This window comes from Cyprinus carpio, chromosome B19 (assembly GCF_018340385.1).
Source record: "Cyprinus carpio isolate SPL01 chromosome B19, ASM1834038v1, whole genome shotgun sequence".
Lineage (NCBI taxonomy): Eukaryota > Metazoa > Chordata > Actinopteri > Cypriniformes > Cyprinidae > Cyprinus > Cyprinus carpio.
In genome coordinates, this window is record NC_056615.1 from 1,953,510 (window position 1) to 1,974,234 (window position 20,725).

Below are 20,725 nucleotides of genomic sequence, written 5' to 3' on the forward strand. Positions count from 1 at the left end.
GTGCATTATACTGTAGTCTTAAATATTAAGATACACAGGAGTGTACAAGAGGCGAATGTGCAAACAGGTTGTGACACTGTCAATATGTCAATATAAGGGAGAATGATGAATAACTTACTGATTAAGTGATTATTAAGTGGAGTCATGTTGATGTTAAGAGGCTGGTTTTGAGTTCAGGAGCCTGATGGCCTGGGGGAAGAAACTCCTCCTAAGTCTTCTCAGTTTTTGCCATCAGGCAACGGAAGCGCTTACCAGATGGCAGCAAAGTGAAAAGATCGTTACTAGGGTGGTTTGAGTCCTTGATGATTTTAACATCTCTGCTTTTGCAGCGTTTGAGGTAGATGTCCTGCAGCGAGGGGAGAGCAGACCCTGAGATGCTCTCTGCTAAGTGCACAACTCTCTGCAGGGCTTTGCAGTCTTGACATCTTAAGGCGATAAGTAGCTCATAACTCACCGATTTAGGAGAAAATCTTAAAAATAATGGGCGTGTCAGTCCTAAATTTAGGACTCCTAAATTTTTGTTTTAACACTAAAACTAGCTCCTAAATCTGTGAAATGTTAGGAGTAGTAAAGAGGACTTCTAAGTCACTAAGACCAATCCACAAACTATCCTAAAATGGCTTTTGATGGCAATCTGCCTCGGAATGTAAACATTTTAGAAACTTTTGACGATAATGAGCTTTTAAAAAGGTATATGGCAACATTGCGCTCTTCAATATTTCTATGAATAAATCTCTGACAGAGACTGTCAGCCAATCACTGTGTACATAGTTAGTAAGCATGCTGACATCATCCAATGAGGTCAACCCTGCCCTTTCTCTTAGCTTAAGACTTCTCTCTATTCCTTAGTAAAAGTTTCTCAGCAGCTTTGTGAACAGGTTTTAAGAGAAAACTCTTAGCTAAAAACTTTTACTGCTATTTAGAAGAACTCTTAATGGTAAGATAAAATGTTTTGTGAATATAGGCCCTGAATCTTAGACTTAGAATTTCAGACTCTTAGCATTAAGAGCATTAGGTTTAATGACGGTGATAGGAAATTGAATTAGTCCCACCTCTGCCTTGTAGGAAAACTGTCTCTGAGGGCCATCTGAGCTTGATGTTATGACCTCTAGGAGACCTGTGAAGATTTTACAGTGTTTGAGAAAATGCAACTTTTAATTTCCCAAATAAAACTCACACTTTTAGAAGTGCACCTGAGTCTCTTAAGTCTCTTAAAAATTATATATTTAATCAATTACAAAGTAAAATAGTAATATTGAGAAATATTATTACAATTTAAAAGAACTTAAAAAAAAATAGTTTTTAAAATGTAATTTTACTATCCCATTTAAAGGCTTGTCAAGGCTCTTTAAGGCTTGTCAGTAAATGGCCACTGTTATAATCGGCTAGCGTCATTGCATAGGAAACTATCACTCATTATTGCACATGAGTAGGTGTTTTTAAAACATTTCCCATTCACTGTAAAACCATCATTTAAAGACCAAGCATTATATAATTTTCTTATGGTGTGTGATGTTGCCATCAGATCCAATTCAGCTGCTGCTTTATCTTTGTGAACTTTCCATTACACTTTGCTTTATTGACGGAACAACACACAATCCTTTGACACAATCAAGGATGCCATTAAAATAAACCATTAACTTATTTCAAATGCTGGGATTCTTCTGAAGTGTGTACAGAGACACAAACCAGCTGTTTAAACTGGATATGTCAACGCTAACGTTCTTTCACTCTTCCACTTGTTCTGTTGTTGGAAGACTCAAGTCTGTGGAGTATGACAATAACTGAACACGCATCTGTACACTGTATCCATTGTAGACACCATCTCTTGTAATGGCTTTTCCTTGCTGTTGACTCCGCTCACATGCAGTGTTAACAAATTTTAGCCGTTAAATGCCTGAATGACTTTATAACAACTTGAATTGAATAACTGACCAGACTGGACTCACATGAGAAGCTTTACACTCAAATGTTCAATTAAGTTGAATGCCATCATAAAGAAGCATAAAACGCTTTTACTAACCACTTTCTATTCACACTTTTCGAAATTAGTCCTGTAAAATATAATCATTGGTGGCAACAGCTGCTTTAGGGTTAGGTGGTGTATTAGCTTAGCATGGGGACAAAATACAACAAATTTTGAGATTAATACAATGTTAATACTCTAAACTCCCTCTATTACGTCAGTCGAGTGTTTGAAATAACAGAAACTAGTGTTATGCTATACTATGTGATTTTTTTAATTTAGTAATTTTAGCTAGCTAGCAGTTATAATTTTAAATAATTTCCAGTATTTTCCAATCATGCTCAAGTTTTTATGTGAAAAACAGTGCTTTGTAAATCTCTATACTATTGAAAACATTTTCACTGAAATATCACTGTGACTGTACACAAGTTAACTTTAATGAGGTTATGTAATGAAGATGAACGTTAAAGTATGATGAGTCAAGTAAACAACAAACTATCAAAGTGCACACAGAACAATGTATTACAAATCAGAAATCTGAAACAGAAAGTCAAACTTGTCTTAAACACGAGAAAATCCAGCTATGCATCACCTCCATGACAAGTCCAACCGCCCCCTCTGATTCATGCACGCATGTGCGAATTCAATCGCACTATACTTTAAGATTAAAATTTACTCAATATTTCTAGATTTATGTGCAATGACTATAAAACATGTAAACATTAAAAGTAAATATTAATGAGTTACTCCTCCCACACAGTTCAATAATTACATCAATTAAAAGGTATACGTTTTACTTTTACAATTTTTAATATTACTTGTAGAACTTATGATGGTTATTTTAATATATTTTATAACACAACAAAGGTCTTTTTTTTCTTTTTTTTTTCTTTTTTTTTTTTTAGTGCAGATAGAAGATGAGAGATCCAGAACCCTGCAGAATGAAAGAAGTACACTGAAGATACTGAAGAACTAACAGGTTGGTGTTTATTATTCATTCTTAATTAATAATCCTGACTGTTACAAAGCCTCAAGCAGTTTTAGATTTAGATTTGTTGTAATAAAAAACTATTTTTAGAGTGGCTGAATCGTCAAGATGGAGTAGCAAATTATAAGAGACACTTTCTACAAGCTGTGTTAATTTTTTTTTTTTTTTTTTAACAAAATTTATGTTAGATCATTGAGTTTTACACATACTGTAATAGTTCTCCCTATAGAAACATGGGCTTTGTGCCTGTAATGTTTTAAAAATAAAAATGTTAAGATCAGTGTAACTCATTCTTGGAAAGTTTCAGGGATATATAATTTATAAAAATGCATCAAAATGACCAAATTTTGTCTAGTGATTGCCTATTTTACACTGTTACATCAGGGTTCACTTTTATGTCCCGTTTTTTTTTTTTTTTTTTTTTTTTTTTTTTTTTCACATTTCAGAGTTGATTGAAGAAAATTATGAGAATGAAGAACTGAGTGAAGTTGAGGAGAAAAACCATGTCAAACCTAGAGAAAAAAAACGTTGAGTTGCTCTCAGGGCCGGATTTAACTCTTTTCGTGACATAGGCTAAACAAATTTTTGGGCCTCCCTTTATTAATATAATAGCCTTAATAGTAGCATACTACCCAAGCAAACAAAATTATTTCTTAATCAGTGGAAACCGTTACAGTGATTTCTTGTCCTGCTTAAAGCTGAAAACTTGAGACATTGAAAAGAAGGCACTAGCAATCACTTGGGCCGGTGAAAGATTCCCAACCTACCTTCTTGGACTAGATTTTGTGGTCAAGACTGATCACAAGCCACTAGTTAGTCTGCTAGGCTCAAGACTGCTGGATGATGTGCCTCCATGCACACTGAGATTCTGTCTATGACTTCTGCGGTTCTCCTACAAAATCATGCATGTCGCTGGAAACAGGGGCGTGTCTAGAGCATTTTAAATGGGGTGGCCAGTCTGGGGCACTAGCTTCAAAAGAGCGTGGCCGGGGGTGGGGGGGGGTTATGGTTTGCGGGGCGATGTTTGTTTTAATATATATTGTGTATACTCTCTAAAAAAAGAGTTGTGGCTTTTTTTTTGGTGGTGATGAGTATTTTTTGGATGCCTAGTCTATGATCCATTTAAAATGTAGAACTTTGTTTTTCAGCCACACACACATTGCAAAGTTTCAGGAATGACATTTGCATATTTATGTGGGATTCACTCTCGAAGTAGCAGTGATTGACACAATGATGACCAAAGCAATAGACGGGAGAAAATATGTGAAAATGGGCATTAAGACTAGAGCACTCTCACTAATTTTAGAAGCACCCTCAGTGATTATTTCTGGAACCTGGTTAACGCGCTTTTATTGCAAAACTATATACAAAAACAACAAAATACAAATGCACTTAATAAAACAATTGAATAAATGCATATTTATAAGTTAAGCACTTAACTAAAATAAGTAGGCTATTAATAAATTAAATAATTAGAGAAGGCTGACTATAATCAGCTTGCTTCAATTTAATGAGATAAGCCTACTCCTCATCTGAATTAGAAAAAAGGCGCTTCTAGTCTTCAGTGATGCAAGAACGTTTGAGCATACACGTAATCTCTGAGCAAAAGCAGAGCCAATTCATAAAAGAACAATGTATATTTAAAAGCACACATCCAGTTTTTGCGCTCTCGATATGTCAAATATCACGCTATAGAAACCGCCTAAAATTAAGTATAAAGAGAAGAAGAAAGCGACCCTAGGCAGCTACACATGCCAGGATCCGCCACTGCCAGATGCAGTTAGAAATTTACTAAAAACAAGTCTACCGCAAGACATCTGGTGGGGGGGGGGGCACCTGGGGTGGCCAGCCAAATTTCAAAGGGGGCCGGTGCCACCCCTGGCCACCACGTAGACACGCCTCTGGCTGGAAATTGTTTTGATCCCAGCAGACACACTCTCTAGTGCTCCACTCAAAGAACACCTGTCTGAAGCAGACCTGAAAAGAGAAGCTTGCTCAAATAAAGAGGGCTCGGGAAGAGGATGAAGTGTGCAGACAGGGAAGTTCTCTTGTGCGCACAGGGTGGGAATGAAAAAAGAGTATTTCACCACACTTAGCATCATTTTGGCAACACATGACCTGCTCATCGCTGAGAGCTTGCTGATGAAAGGAAAGAGACTTGTGATACCTGGCAGTACACAAGAAGAAGTCCTAGAGAAGATACATCAGGCACATCGAGGCATCACTAAACTCTTGGCAAGAGCACACACGTCAGTATGATGGTCTGGTATAACAAAGAAAATCAAAGACAAAGTGAGTCAATGTGAAACTTGTGTCAAAAACAGCTTCAGTCACCCAGACCCCTGCTGATTACTCCTTTACCCTCCTGACCGTGACAGAGAGAGACAGCAGATCTTTTCCACTGGAACAAGAGTAATATTGTGCTGCTGATTGATTAATACTCACACTACATAGAAGTTGCTTCTCTCACTTCAACAGCAACAACTCCTGTGACAGAGAAACTGAAAGCGTTGTTTGCTCGTCATGGGGTCCCAGAGGTTTTAGTTTCAGACAATGGACCATCTCCTGTCTGTTCCTTACTAATATCACAACAGTCAGAGACACCTTGTGAACGGCTCACTAATTCATTTATCATGAGGTTCCTGTTAGTTAATAGTGTGTTACTCATTTGTTCAGTGTAGTTATTCATTAACAATGGAACAGTGTTCTAAAGTGTTACTAATTATTTAACATGAGACTTTTCAGAATGTCAGAGCAGCTCTGGTCTTGGAGGACCGCTGTCACGCAGAGTTTAGCTCCAACCCTAAAAACTCTCCTGCCTTTAACTTTCTACTATTCCTGAGTAATTTGGATGCAGTATTATTTGTAAAGGTGTTTATCCAACATTGTGTTCTCACTAACTCTGAGTTAACTTTGTATGAGACTGACACCTAGTGGACATTTTAGGATGTGAGTTTACAGACTTCCAGACACACTTGTTTTGCACACGTCTCTCAAACACAGAACCAGGAAACTCAGTGAAAGGAAACTGAAACTGATCTGCTGTTGAGCTGTTGTTTGTGTGTCTGTATTGCTGTAGACAGTGAAATGGCTGAAGCCAGTGTTTTTTCAGTGGAGCAGTTCAGCTGTCCAGTGTGTCTGGATCTCCTGAAGGATCCTGTGGCCATTCCCTGTGGACACAGTTACTGTATGAGCTGCATTACAGACTGCTGGGATCAAGAGGATCAGAAGAGAGTCTACAGCTGCCCTCAGTGCAGACAGACCTTCAGTCCAAGACCTGCTTTAGGAAAAGGAAACACCATGCTGGCTGAAGTGGTGGAGAAACTGAAGAAGACCAAACTAAAAGCTGCTGTTCCTGCTGGACCTGGAGACGTGGAGTGTGACATCTGTACTGGAAGAAAACACAAAGCTGTCAAGTCCTGTCTGGTGTGTCTGGAGTCTTACTGTCAAACTCACTTTGAGCGTCATGAAGAGTTTCACTCAGGAAAGAGACACAAAGTGATTGATGCCACTGGACGACTGCAGCAGATGATCTGCCAGAAACATGAGAAGCTTCTGGAGCTTTTCTGTCGTACTGACCAGCAATGTGTTTGTGTACTTTGTATGACAGATGAACATAAAAACCATGAGACTGTATCAACTGCAGCAGAGAGGACAGAGAAAGAGGTATGAACTGAAACACATTGATGTATTAATGCTGACACTTCAAGTGTTTCTCCTCACTGCAGTATCCAGCTGTATCATGAGTGCATCATGTGATCTACTCTCTCATTGGGAGTTACTACATGACACCTCTGTGCATTAGAGCATGAGCTGGACTTTACTTGCCTTTGTCACATCGCTCAAGATTTCTACTATAACTGTACATGCATCAGAGTTATTGTTTTTGCTGCAAACTGCACTCAGTTTGAACATCTATTTCTTCACATTAATTCTTGATTACAGAATAATGATTACAATAAACTTATATGCCCTCCTTCATGGAAACTAAATTCAATTAAAGATATTAAAACTCTGAGAAACACTGTAAAGAAGGTTTTTTTTTTTAATCAAACAGGCAAAATTTTACATGATTTTGTGATAGTTTTGTGTAATATGTGAGGTTTGTTGTTTTTAATGTCTCCTCCAGAAACACTTGAAGGAGACACAGAGTGAAATCCAGCAGAGAATCCAGCAGAGACAGAAAGATCTTGAGCAGCTGAGAGAGGCTGTGGAGTCTCATAAGGTGAGTTTGGAGAAGAAGAGAAGTTTGAGACTCAGTTTTGACTCCTCTTTCAGTCCCACTGAAGCCGCTGTGAGGAAGCAGTAAGAGCTGATTGTGATGTGTGTCTAACAGCGCTCTGCACAGACAGCAGTGGAGGACAGTGAGAGGATCTTTACTGAGCTCATCCGCTCCATTGAGAGAAGCCGCTCTGAGGTGACACAGCGGATCAGAGATCAGGAGAAGACTGCAGAGAGTCGAGCTGAAGGACAAATGGAGCGACTGGAGCAGGAGATTGAAGATCTGAAGAAGAGAAACACTGAGCTGGAGCAGCTTTCACACACAGAAGATCACATCCATTTCCTGCAGGTGACAGAGATCTAGAAGAAAAAGTAGTGCAGGTAATTGGGGACAGTGTGAGATAATGGAGGTCTTTGAGTCGTGTGTATTTTTATTCCTGCAGAGTCTTCAGTCTCTCTCAGCTCCTCCTGAATCTACAGAAAACATCTCTGTCAGTTTACTCTTTTCTTTTGATGGTGTGAGAGAATCTGTCTGTCAGCTGAGACACAAACTTGAGGATTTCTGCAAAGAGGAGATGAAAAAGATATCTGGTAAAATATTAGAGAATCATCTGCTCTCTGTAACGAGACAAACATCATCTAATATCATAAAGAAAATGTGAGAAATGTCTAAGGAATAGATACAGGTATGATTTTCTCTCTGAGTGTTTATATCTGTTATTTTCACAGTCACTCACAGTAACATTGTTCCCAGAACCAGAGAGGACTTCCTACAATGTAAGTCACTAACAAACACAATGACACACACTATGATACTTTAACAAGAAACTTTAGTTTGAAGTGACAGAACTGATAGAAAATATTATATTCACATTCATTATGAATCATGTGCAGTGTAGGCAAATACATTAAAAATACTCCAGTTTACATTGAATTTTTAATTACTTCTTTAAATTTGCAGTCAGATTACAAATAAATAAGAAATGTGATGTCCAACAGTTCATCCGTCACCACAGCAGCATTACAACCAATCCTGTACATTTCTAAAAATACAACTTGATATGTTTGTCTGTTCTGTCCAAATATCTACAGCTTTCTGTGCTTGAGTGTGAATTGTAGGCCTACATGTGAATGTGTTTGCATTTGTGTTTATGTAAAACAAAAAAGAACACATTACCAAACTGAATGAATCCATTTTTGATAAAAGCACTTTTTTTCAATCTGGGCAAAGAGTTTTTACAGTTCAGTTACACAAAAAGATAAAAAGGGATTTGGCTTAAATTTTAAAGAAAGTTGGGATAAACATGAAAGTAAGTTGAGAGAAGGGAAATCTGGACACGAAACACTCCAGATGTAAACTTTCAATGTGAGAATAACAGTTTTTGAAGTGAATTCATGAACATCATGCCACAACCCTGATAGATCAAAACAATCTTTAAAAATAAATAAATGAGGATAGATAAGATATAAATAAGATAGAAGTTTAACTTTCACAATCTCCTGATTACTGTTTTTGTTTGTTTTTCATCAGATTCGCATCAGTTCACTCTGGATCCAAACACTGCACATAAACGTCTCTCTCTGTCTGAAGAGAACAGAGTAGTGACTTATACTCACACACCTCAGCCGTATCCTGATCATCCAGACAGATTTGATCATTATCATCAGGTGTTGTGTAGAGAGAGTGTGAGTGGACGCTGTTACTGGGAGCTTGAGTGGAGTGGGAGTGGTGTGTATATATCAGTGTCATATAAGAGCATCAGCAGGAAGGGATCTGGTTGTGAGTGTCTGTTTGGATGTAATGATCAGTCCTGGAGACTGTACTGCTCTCCCTCTAGTTTCTCATTCCGGCACAATAACAAAGAGATTAAACTCCCTGTTCCCTCCAGCTGCAGGAGAATAGGAGTGTATGTGGATCACAGAGCAGGAACTCTGTCCTTCTACAGCGTCTCTGACACAATGAACCTCATCCACACAGTCCAGACCACATTCACTCAGACGCTCTATCCTGGGTTTTACGTTTGGGGTCGTCAATCATCAGCAAAACTATTATAACGATCTAGATTATAGAGAGATCTACACATTGTACTGTTATATGGTGAATCTGAATATTTATATTTTATGTGTATTCATTCAACGTGCACTTTTATCCAAAGTAACTCACAAAAGAGAAACAGTGAAATGTTGTAGGTCTTTTATTTTCTAATCTTTAAAGGGGTCTTGACATGAGAAATCAAATTTGTGTTGATCTTTTGGCATATAAGAGGTCTTTGTATCATTAAAACACCCTGCAAGTTTCATAAACGTCCTTCTCATTAAACAAAGCATTTATTTAATCAAGCTCCAAAAACGCCAAGATGATGTCACCCGGGCACAAAGATTTGCATAAACCCCGCCTCCAGAGCAAAACACTCACATGTGAGAGCTAGGGGCGCTGATACTGTTTCCTGTGCAATGATGCCAATCATAACAGTGGGCGGTTACTGACAAGCCTTAAAGGACCCGCCCCTTAAAACAGCTCGCTTTAGACAGAGGGTCAGAATAAGGGTTCAGAATGATAAATGATAAACTTAATAAACCTCAATGTGCAAAAAAATCCATGTCGTGACCCTTTTAAAACTAAACTACAGCTGAACTTCTGTCACTCACAGTAACATAAATTATACAATACTTTAACTGAGCAAATACTTCCTCACCAGATTAATCTTATATTGATTGTAAAATTGGTAAAATTCTTTGTCTTTGGACAAATGGTTAAAATGTCATTCTATAACCAAAGTCACTATTTTAGTTATTCAGGAGTCCCAGCTGAGTCTTCAAAACAAAATCTTGTCACCCAAACTCAGTTCAGCTAATGAAGATACATCAAGAAATCTTGGCCAAAAGATTAAAGATTCAGAATGGCTTTGTATTTTCATAATCTGATACAGCTGTGCTCTTATTACACATGAGAGGACCTTTAATAAGCTGGACTCAACATTGAAATACAGCGGAAATCTGCATTTTAAGATTACTTTTTATCTCAATGAGGATCCAAAGAAATTGGGTGCATCTGAACTAAATTCAGTCAAAGCTATAAAACTCAATTATTATGCAGATGTGACAGTATTGTTGTCTTTTCCTTCTTTCTTTCAATACATTTGCAGTTATCACATCTGATTTTTCTGTCATTATGATGTATGGAGTGTAGATTGATGTGAATGAAAAATAAAGGATTTTAGCATTAGACTGCAACATAAAATGTTGGGAAAATGAAGGGTTCTGAATATATTTTAGTACAGTGACAGATGCCTACTGAAGTGAAACCATCTCACTATTTGATTTTATTGTACAGCAGGTTTAAAAAGTCTCCAGACTGGTTAAAAACAGCATGATTTTTCACATAATGTACTAAAATTTATTGATTAATAAATGTCTCTGTTTCATATTTAAGACATCAAATGCAAAAATGGGGAATAATGAAAGAGTAATACAAATGAACAAACTGATCAAATTCCTCACAAACTGTGGGAAAGACGAGAGGACTAAACTCGTTCAGATTTCTGCTTCAGTATTTACACTGTTTCTTTCTTTCTGAACTCATAAACATCCAGTCTGAAGATTTTTCCCTCTTGAAAACTTCACTAATCTCTCTCCAAAAGGAACAAATCAAGCCTCCGAAGCAGAGTTTTAAGAGCTGATGAACGTTGGTTAAAGCAGATGCTTCAGTCAGAGCAGAGCTGTACAGCTGAATGTGACTTCACTCAGCGTAGTGTCAGACTATTGAATGTGTTTGAGAATAACTCACCTCTGTGTCTGGCTGCCAGCGCTCTAATGCTTTCTGTGACTTCAGCTTTGACCAGACTATTCCAGAGAAAAAATGTATTTCATGTTAAGAGTAGATCTCTCATTAGTGCACGATTAGACCCAAGTAAAGGTGCCAGAAAACATCTGGGCCTGTATTCACAAAACATCTTAAGGCTAAAAGTATCTAATCTAAATCTTAAAAAAAAATCTAAACGTGTTTCAAAAAGCATTTTAGTGATAAAACTAGCTCCTAAATCTGTGAAATGTTAGGAGTAGTGAAGAGGACTTCTAAGTCACTAAGACCAAGACACAAACTATCCTAAAATATCTGTTGCCAGCAATCTGCCTCAGAATATAAACATTTTAGAAACATCTGATGATTATGAAAGTATCACCTTTGATTATATCCTTGTGTTCATTAACCAGCTGGGCAAGAAGTAACAGCTGTTCTTGTGTCCAGTTTGGTTTTCTTTTACGTTTGCATGTCTTACTGTCAGCCATGATTATTCTACTCTGTTAATTAAAAGGCCGTTGATGCAAATCCACTAATTATGAGAAGCACACATGTAAGACACTGATAATTAGCTGAACATATACTTGTTTAATTAGTGAAACTTAGCCTGCATTTTAAAAGCTTTATTTGAATGTGGCAACATTTTTATTTTTAAACATTTATCTTTACTCTAAAATATTTATATTAATAAATCTCTGACAGAGATTATCAGCCAATCACTGTAAGCATAGTTAGTAAGCATGCTGACATCTATGGAGCGAATTTTGTGACAATATTCATCAAACAAATCCAGCATTTTGCAAATAAACACAATTTGCTTTGCGAAGAAAAACTTGACTTTCAAACAAACGCAAAGTGATTTGCAAATACAAAATTCTATTTGAGAGAAAATGCAGAGGTATGGACAAATATATTTATAGTGTGTTACAACTGTGAGACTCATTTGCATTTTTATGAGGAATCTTGGTTTGATTTTCTCACAAATGCATGCAGGCAGATTTTCTCACATGCGTCAAGTTGGATTTTCTGACAAATGCAATTGAGCAAGTTTATTTTCCAAAAACAACAGATGGTGCTGTTGGTCAATTTACGCTAGTCTCCTGAGATCCGAAACATCTGTTTACCTTTTCAGACCAATATGAGAAGATATCCTCGCTGTCCAGAGTGTGTCTTCACCCGTGTAGCGCGCCAACATCCAATGGGCAGAAAAAGAAAGTAGGCTAAATTCTATGATGAAGCTTGACGTTTTGATGGCAATTTTTCGGGGGCATCTACATGCTTACCTGGCTGACCTCAGATCATTAACATGTGAACAGAGCGCTAGCGATAATGAGGTGAAACAGGAGAATCTTTACCGCTCCTTACTTTTATACGGATGATATAATCAGAGAATATTTGTTTTCAATTTGAATTGGTTTTAAAATTAGACATTTTAGGCTTTCTACACATAGATGTACCATGTATGTGAGGCACATATTCACTGAGTTTCAGGTTGTTTTATTCAAGAAAGTTCCCAGAGACTGAGACGGCAGAGAGCGTGCCCTGTTTGTTTTCTTTATTTTACAAAAGTAAATTGTTTTGTTGACTATACACAAATAAACGCAGACCATTTGCAGTTTCAAACGATGCCATTCTCGTATCTGTTATTTAAATTATTTTTGTGGTCATCAACAAAACAGGACAAAACGCACCGGCACGGTCTTCGACCCCAAAGATTAGTTTCTAATCATTACATTATCTTTCTGAAATACTGGTAAACCACTATTTATTAAAATGCTGAATTTAGTATTATATCAGCGTTAACTTGGTCTTTCTCCCAAATTCACAGGACAAGAGTGACACCAGAAGATAAATATTCATCATGTTGCTTATCTTAAAAATACATAATTATTTTAGACACAAATGATTGCACAGTGTTAAAACATTTAAAAAGTTTTAGATATTGTACTAAATAATGTGATTTGCTTTAAAAATTTTATTAATAATTAATGACCTCTTGGGTGATATTGCTATATCTGATACTAAATTAAATTGTCTAAGCTTTCATTTTTGGTACACAATATTTTTGTTATACATTGAACAATTTTATCAACATGTATATATTCTATATCCCGTGATCCTACAGAGGATAAGCGGTATGGAGAATGGATCAGTTTTTATAGGGAAAGAGCGCCTAGTTAAATGTTTAGCCATGTCACGACTGATTTTTGAACTAATCAATCATGTTACCAACTTTACAGCCCTTATTGTGAATTTCACTGACACTAGTAGGGTCGCTTTGTGAAAACATCTAAATGGTTAATTATATAGTAAGACAGAAACTCACCTGTTCCCAACTCATGTTGGTCTGCTGTATTCCCTGAAAAGGTAAACAGGTGTTTCAGGTCTCAGGGGACTAGCATAAATTGATGGACAGCGCCATCTGCTGTTTTTGGAAAAGATAGTTGCTCAATTGCATTTGTGAGAAAATCTAATGCATGTGGGAATATCTGCCTGCATGCATTTGTGAGAAAATCAAGCCAAGTTTCCTCACAAATGAGTCTCACAGTTGTAACACACAACATATATTTGTCCATAACTCTACATTTTCTCTCAAATAGAGTTTTGCATTTGCAAATCACTTTGCGTTTGTTTGAAAGTCGAGTTTTTACTTGCAAAGCAGATTTTGTTTATTTACAATACGCTGGATTTGTTTGATGAATATTGGCACAAAATTCGCTCCATAGACATCATCCATAGCAACAAGGTCTGAGCTTACTCTGAACTTTTTAGACTTCTCTCTATTCCTTAATAAAATTTGTCTCAGCAGCTTTCTGAACAGGTTTTAAGAGAAAACTCTTAGCTAAAAACCTTTACTGCTATTTAGGAGAACTCTTAGTGGTAAGATAAAATATTTTGTGAATACGGGCCCTGATCACTCAATCTTAGACTTAGTAGACTCTTAGCATTAGAGTTATAGGGATTTGCACACTAATAAGAGAATTTTAAAAGCAATTCTAAATGGGACAGACAGCTGATGGAGAGCCCTCGCAATAGGAGAGATGTTTGCTTTTACAGCTTTCCTGTTGAAATCTGGCAGGACATAAAAGGCTGACTTGAACATGCTAAAATTCATTTGGATAGACCTGTCGAGTTCTTGAAGAATGTTTTATGGAGTGATGTGACCAAACATTTTGGACCTATGGATCAGCAGTATGTCTGGTGCAAAAAGGCAACTAAAGTATAAAAGATTCTGCACCAAGTTTGACTTTTGGGTTGAATGATTTTAAACATTAATGTTTAGAGCCAGTTTGATTTTTTTCATTATTCATCAGTTGTTCTCACGAAATGTTGTTCTTGGCAGTGAAATGTCTTGCAGGTCAAGGGGGTTGAATAATTTTGATTGCAACTCTCTCTGTCTGTGTGTGTGTGTGTGTGTGTGTGTGTGTGTGTGTGTGTGTGTGTGTATATATATACTTTACATTTGAGCCCCTGTCCCTGAGAAACGTTCTGCACATCCCTGTATACATTGCATTGATTTTAATAACTTTATAAATGTTCTTGAAGTATGCACAAACACTAAGAAACACTCCGGTTACTAACATTACTTCAGTTTCCTGAGATAACAGGAAGGAGTATCCCATTGACATGCATTGGGGAAACTCCTATTTACTCCTAATACTGAAGCCTAATTTTTTAACGTTTGTGTAGCTTTGTATTTCCGCTCGTCAAAACAGTTGGAACCAACTGCCTACAGTATATAAGATGAATGCCTTTCATCAGAATCTTTTGACTTATGAGCGACAGCGTTCAGCTTAAATGGCACTAAATTTATTTAATACACGAGTTTCACAATTTGAGTTGAATTACTGAACCTCCTTTAGCCCACAAAGTAGCAGTCTCGTGGCGAGGCATTACTTCGACAGGTATTTGGAACCATAATGTTGATACTATGGTATCAGATACCCCAGGAGACCTGTCGGATATATTGTGGGCTAAACGAGGTCCTGCAGGGAATACTTAAATACATTGCGGGGTGGTGGTGATGTAGCGCAAACCCGCTTTCTGATTTTGACACATTGCCCTGGTCACCACTGTTGCAGCTGCTGGTAATTTGTTGCACTGTGGCCCTGTGGTCGCTGTGAACAATGTGCACCAGATATCAGTGAGCTGTAGATGGTAGTTTGTCGTTTGGCCATCCGTGCACCACTTTTGATACATACTCACTGCAGCGGCATGTGAACAAACCACAAGGTGCGCCGTTTCCGAGATTGAAGCTCTGAGGCACTGTGCCATCACAGTTTATTTCTATATTGGTGCCCTGCAAATTGTCTGTGGGCCAAAAACAATCACCTTGGTTTTGTCTTCATCTAAGGATATTTATTTATTTATTTTACATTAATAGAGATTTTATTGCCGAAGGATCATTTAGTTCGATCTGCAAACAGATTTGGGTATCATCAGCACAAACTCTGGAACTAGAAACAAAATCCTACTGTAAATCCCAAAATACAAAATATATCTCCGATTTAATTTCAACCATTTTTAATTTTCTGAAAACCCTACTTTTCCTGGAGGCCCACCTTCCAGCAGAGTTCAGGTCTAGCTTTAAACACACCTGAACCAGCTAATCAAGTTCTTCAGAATCACTGGAAATTTCCAGGCATGTGTTGAAACTAAACTCTGCGGGAAAGTGGTTTTCCAAGAGCAGGATTGGAAACCTCTGTCCCAGAACTTTTTCCAGTCTTCAAACTTTGTACATAGTACCAGCAAGAAAGCTATCAAAATATTTGGATATGTTAAGAGTTGCAAAGCTAGTAGTGAATTAAACACTCTGTTGTTGTTTATTTTCACGACTTGACATATAATGTCAGTGATAATGCAAACAGTAACATCCAAACTTACTGAAACTTGAGATAGATCTCAGAACACATCAAAAGCCACCCATAAAAAAAAGTGCAATTAATAACACTGAGTTATTTTAAAATGTATTTTTTCTGTTTTTACAATCTAAGAAATGCAGCCCTGGTGAGCATAAGAGACGTCATCAAAATATTAAAATATCTTAAAGATTCAAAACTTTAAAATGACAGCATGTCTGTCCTTTTGACTTCAGTGGTTTTGTCTGTACATCTGTACTTGTGGCAAACGGGTGCAAAAATGAATAAATGCATGGAAAGAATGAGTTCAGCAATTATCTGTTTATTTTCTTATTTTATATGTTTTTAATTATATTATATATTTATATATAGATATATAGAAATCTAGCTTACAATGCTTTCACAGAAGAAAACTGACAGACTGGATTATGGCAACACAACGTCACTGAGTGAGCCACAGGCTGAACAATGAGAGAGGAACACCAACACCAAACTAAGATACTTCTTTTCTTGTCTATTCATCTACAGCAGCTTTGATATCAAAACCGAGCCGAGAAGAGTTCAGATGCCCAGAGCTAGCAGGGTGATGAGAGGCATTGCCGGTGTTACTTGGTGGAGTTTTGGGCCATTTCCTGTTTCCTCTTCCTGTCTGGTCCAGCAGTGCTGGAGTATGCACACTATTTGCTTACTGCAGATGATCACACAGACACAATAATTCTACAAGAACATTCACTGAACAGACTTACCCAAAAACAAAAAACATCATTCAGAAAAGAGAAATGAACAGCTATATATGCAGACATTATGACATCACTGTGGATGGCTTTGAGTCCCATCAGAACCGGGGAGGAGCATGCACAATTCTTATAGTGATTAAACGCCTTATGTCCTACTCCTCTTTTGTCATTAAGCATCATCAAACACTTTGTCATTACTAAAAGCCCTACGAATCAGGACATAATCACAGATGCACCACTACGCAGATCTAAAATCAGACACATACTCTATGCAAGAATGCAAATGCTTGGCCAAGCCTCATTGTTTGATTGAATCTTGGCGGTAACAAACACTCAAGCGGGCAACAGTCGACTTCAAGTGTCTGTGCTAATAAACCAAATGCGTCAGTATTCAGGTAGCTAGCTATAAATGTGACAACAGCTGAAATAACTTCAAATTGCTCAGCAAGATTCTCTTCAAACTGTTGCTCCATCATTCACCTGGAAGAGAAAACTGACTGTAAAAAGACAGTTTGTCAGTGTCCACTGCATACAGCATCAGTGTGCCACGCGCTGCATTAGAATGTGCTGTTTAACGCATTTTGGAACGCAGCCATCCACTGTATCAAGAAGCATTTGCGTTCACATACTTACATAATGTTCCAGGCCTAAGAGTGGCTTCCTCTGCATTTAACTACGGATTTTAAGACAGAAAACAGACTACAAAAATAGATCTATCCATTAAACATTCCTGTGTCTTTCTGCCAAAAAAAGCTCAGATTAGCAGCTTGTTCCACATTCTTCCATTTCTTAGTTGGTGCTTTTTGCTTTTTCTTCTCTCCGAATTAGAAAGGATGTCAAACTGTGCTCTGTGTACTTATTTTCTTGTTTGTTTGTGGGAATATCCCTTCATAATCTCCTCTTAGCAACACACAGCATTCATACGGGCCACAAGATACCTTACTTCCTCTTCTCTGAAAGTATTAAAAGACCAACAAGGAACAATCACAAAACCAGTGAACGCGTCACTTATTGCACAGGCAGATTTATAAATCTAAAAACTAATTCAAGGTGCCTCTGCGCACACACAAACCGCGTAATCGTACAAACTCTCGTAAGCATCTACAACGAAACCCCTCCAGTTTGTGACAGCGAGTCGTGTGCGTTAGCACGAGCAGAGGCGTTTTACAGTACAATACCGGTGTTTTACAGTATAATGACTTCTTGTACCCCCGCTCTACCTCCATATTTAACCAGCAGTGCTTTGAAAGTCATGGGTAGAAGTGTCAGAAAAGGGGCACTGAGTAATAACAGTTCCCCACTGGCTAAACGGGCCGCAGGAAGGAGGCTCTGGAGATGGATGGGGGGTGTGGTCCACAGTTGCGGGGTTGGTGGGTGCTCAGGGGTGGACCTTGAAGGCCAAGAGCTGCTCAGAGTGCATGTTGTTGAGCGAGCGCAGGTCCGGCAGTTTGAGGAGCAGTTTAGTGAAGATGGCGATCTCGTTGGGGTGGTTCTTAGTGATCAAGCTGCGCAGAGCTCGAATCAGAGTTTCCTGAAGGGCCTCAACCGAGTTGACGTTCTCGAGACCGAAGCGATCTATGGGAAACACAATTCATTTAACACAGTAAGTCAAGGCATCAGATCAGATTAGGGCTGGGCGATATGGCAAAAAATTTTTAACTTGTCAAATTGAAATGTAACTACAACATGATTCAAGTAACTTTTTCTTTATTAACCCTCTAGTTCCTCTAGAAATTCTATTCCAAGTGCACCACACATGAAGTTGTCATGTAAATGTTAAACAAATCACTTGTTAAATATCTTTGCAGAAAAGATGCGTGAACTACCACTACATCTGGTACAAACTTGTCTTATACATATATGTGATCCGTTAATCACGTGCGCCGACATGTGGTTGGATCGTTCTTTTCTCTTTACTGTTATGATTGGCATAGTTAACCCTCTGCGCCTCTTCGGTCATTTTAGACCGAAATATTTTATATTTTGAAATTTAAAAAATCATAGCTTCATCGGAATGAGATGACACTTGGTGACTTTTGTTGCATTAGCTATGTGAACACACACAAAAATCATGGACATGATGTCAAAAAAAAAGAGAGTCACACTTGGCTCCTTCCTGGTCAAAAATGACCGACATAGGAAATGAATGGGAAATACTAAAAAATACAACTCAGAGAATCTTTTGGTGGTACAAACAACAAATCAGCCACTGTGCAGAAAAAAAGTGCACAGCAATCAAGGGGTGACACTCTAAAATATAAAGAGTGCAAAAAAGACACACACACACACACACACACACACACACACACACACACACAATGTTTGATTGCAATCATAATGCAATCAGCACCTGATATTTATCTAGCCAAAAATATCTAAACATTGACAAAAAGTGGTCTTTAGAATGTCTAAATATATATCTAAAAGCAAAAGCTAATAAAATAAAGACATTATGTCTAAAAAACAATGGGAATCCATTTATTGAAAAATAATATTTAAATAACTAAATAAAAATATATTAATTCTTGTGGGGAAAAAAAAGCTAATTAAAATAGTTTAAATATTGCATAATATCCTAAAATCCACTGAAAATTCTAAATAATAATCCTAAAATATTTTTGAACAAAAATGTATTATATTGATTTTCCTGAAATAAAAAAGTAGTAGTTACATTTCAGTAGTAGCTTTGGTCACTTTTGACCGCGAAGGAGCCAAGTGTGACTCCCAATCGAAGAGGACCAGAGTGTGAAAGTGTCTAATTCTAATGTTTGGTAAAAATTTCTATTCAAAATTCAAATTGTGGCAAAACATTAAATTCAAATTAATCAATAAAAATCAGAAAAATTGCCCAACCCTATCTCAGACACACAACTGCGGTCTCATAATGGTACGACAGTTAATACCTGCAGACACCAGCACTACGGCCATGAAGAGGCTCATCTCCTCCTCGCTGAGGTTCAGCGCTTGCAGCTTCTCTGTGAAGTCAAACATTGAGTTGAGGAGATCTCCAGCACCCATCGAGCGCAGCGCCTCCACGCTGTACTTCCTGCCACTCAGAAATGTGACCGTGCGCTCCTTCACATCGAACAGGGATGTAAAGCGCACCACCAGCACCTACAGACCAAACAAGAAACCAATCAAACTGAATTCTACTCATTCGATTCACAGGCCTCTGAGACCTCTGAATGATTTTAGTCAGTTTCATTCAGTGTAGGGCCAGAAATGAACTTTTCCATTAAGGGGCAATATTTGCCCGCTGGAATTGATTTTAAGGGGAATTTTTTTTTTACATTCATGAGGGCAGTTTTTAGCATCACCCTATTATTACAATCACTATGTTGTCTATAATGTCGAACACTTAAATTTACCCAATCACTTCAATCAATACTTTAAACTGTTGTCAATAACAATAGATAGGCTACAATTTAAAAAAATCTAAATTAAACAAAAACTGAAGTTCATAGGGCTGCAATATGACAAAAATCACTGTTGTAGGTTATTGCTCTTTATATTGTAATAATGATTTTGAATATAGATATAGAATACAATATTATATATAAGTTCAACAGAAACACGTGTGATTGGTTATAAGGCCCAACGCTGCACAAAACAATACGTAAAAGCAATCTGATGCAACGGGAGTGGATCTAATTATAATTAGGCGAATTAACACTTTTTATTTTCACATTTCATTTTAATTGCAATACATTGTTTAATAGTGCAGAGGCATTTTTTGCCCCTTCGTCTTGATTTTTGGGGCATTTTTGTTCATGTTGGAGGCATTTTTGCCACAAGCCCTCGTTACACTCTGACCCTTGTGTGGAGACTATGTTGTATTTTGTTCATACCTCAAAGGTGCCGGCCTTCAGCAGGCTGACCTGGTCATGCTGGGACAGCTCTTTGAATCCTGGGATGCGCTTTGCAAATTCCACCACCTCTCTGACGGCTGGGGTGAAGCTCATGGAGAACTCCTCCCAAATGCTGTGACCCGACTTCTGAGGATCCACATAGGGCGATGTGTTCATGGGGCAAACCTGTGAATGAGAATCATGAGTACTTGTATGGACTACCACTGAAATTTCGGTATGGGTTCTCTGTGTAACTCACCAGGTGCATCCTGTTAACCCTTGCAAATGCTGGGACACTACAGCTGCC

At 37.7% G+C, this 20,725-nt stretch overlaps 2 protein-coding genes across 2 annotated transcripts in view; one reads left to right on the top strand and one right to left on the bottom strand.

Moving 5' to 3' along the window:
* Positions 1 to 4,814: 4,814 nt before the first annotated feature.
* LOC109094121 (E3 ubiquitin-protein ligase TRIM16-like) lies at positions 4,815 to 10,732 on the top strand. The gene is made up of 6 exons (XM_042745023.1): positions 4,815 to 6,620; positions 7,084 to 7,179; positions 7,291 to 7,524; positions 7,619 to 7,766; positions 7,905 to 7,952; positions 8,707 to 10,732. The coding sequence occupies exons 1-6, from the start codon at positions 6,042 to 6,044 to the stop codon at positions 9,228 to 9,230; spliced, it is 1,629 nt and encodes a 542-aa protein (XP_042600957.1). The 5' UTR covers positions 4,815 to 6,041; the 3' UTR covers positions 9,231 to 10,732.
* A 5,403-nt stretch (positions 10,733 to 16,135) lies between these two features.
* nr1d2b (nuclear receptor subfamily 1, group D, member 2b) overlaps positions 16,136 to 20,725 on the bottom strand; it is a 13,250-nt gene continuing 8,660 nt past the window's right edge. The window contains exons 5-8 of the mRNA XM_042745014.1: positions 20,678 to 20,725; positions 20,419 to 20,604; positions 19,474 to 19,684; positions 16,136 to 18,145 (exon numbers count right to left, since the gene is read on the bottom strand). The exon at positions 20,678 to 20,725 is cut by the window's right edge and continues 590 nt beyond it. Coding sequence (XP_042600948.1) covers positions 17,949 to 18,145; positions 19,474 to 19,684; positions 20,419 to 20,604; positions 20,678 to 20,725 — 642 coding nt within the window. The 3' untranslated portion in view covers positions 16,136 to 17,948. The remainder of the gene's footprint in view (positions 18,146 to 19,473; positions 19,685 to 20,418; positions 20,605 to 20,677) is intronic.

Bases quoted from the DNA above. Each gene is read 5' to 3' on its own strand.
- LOC109094121 (XM_042745023.1), top strand. From the start codon at position 6,042: ATGGCTGAAGCCAGTGTTTTTTCAGTGGAGCAGTTCAGCTGTCCAGTG. The intron at 6,621-7,083 runs GTATGAACTGAA...TGTCTCCTCCAG, and splicing joins CAGAGAGGACAGAGAAAGAG to AAACACTTGAAGGAGACACA. The intron at 7,180-7,290 runs GTGAGTTTGGAG...TGTGTCTAACAG, and splicing joins AGGCTGTGGAGTCTCATAAG to CGCTCTGCACAGACAGCAGT.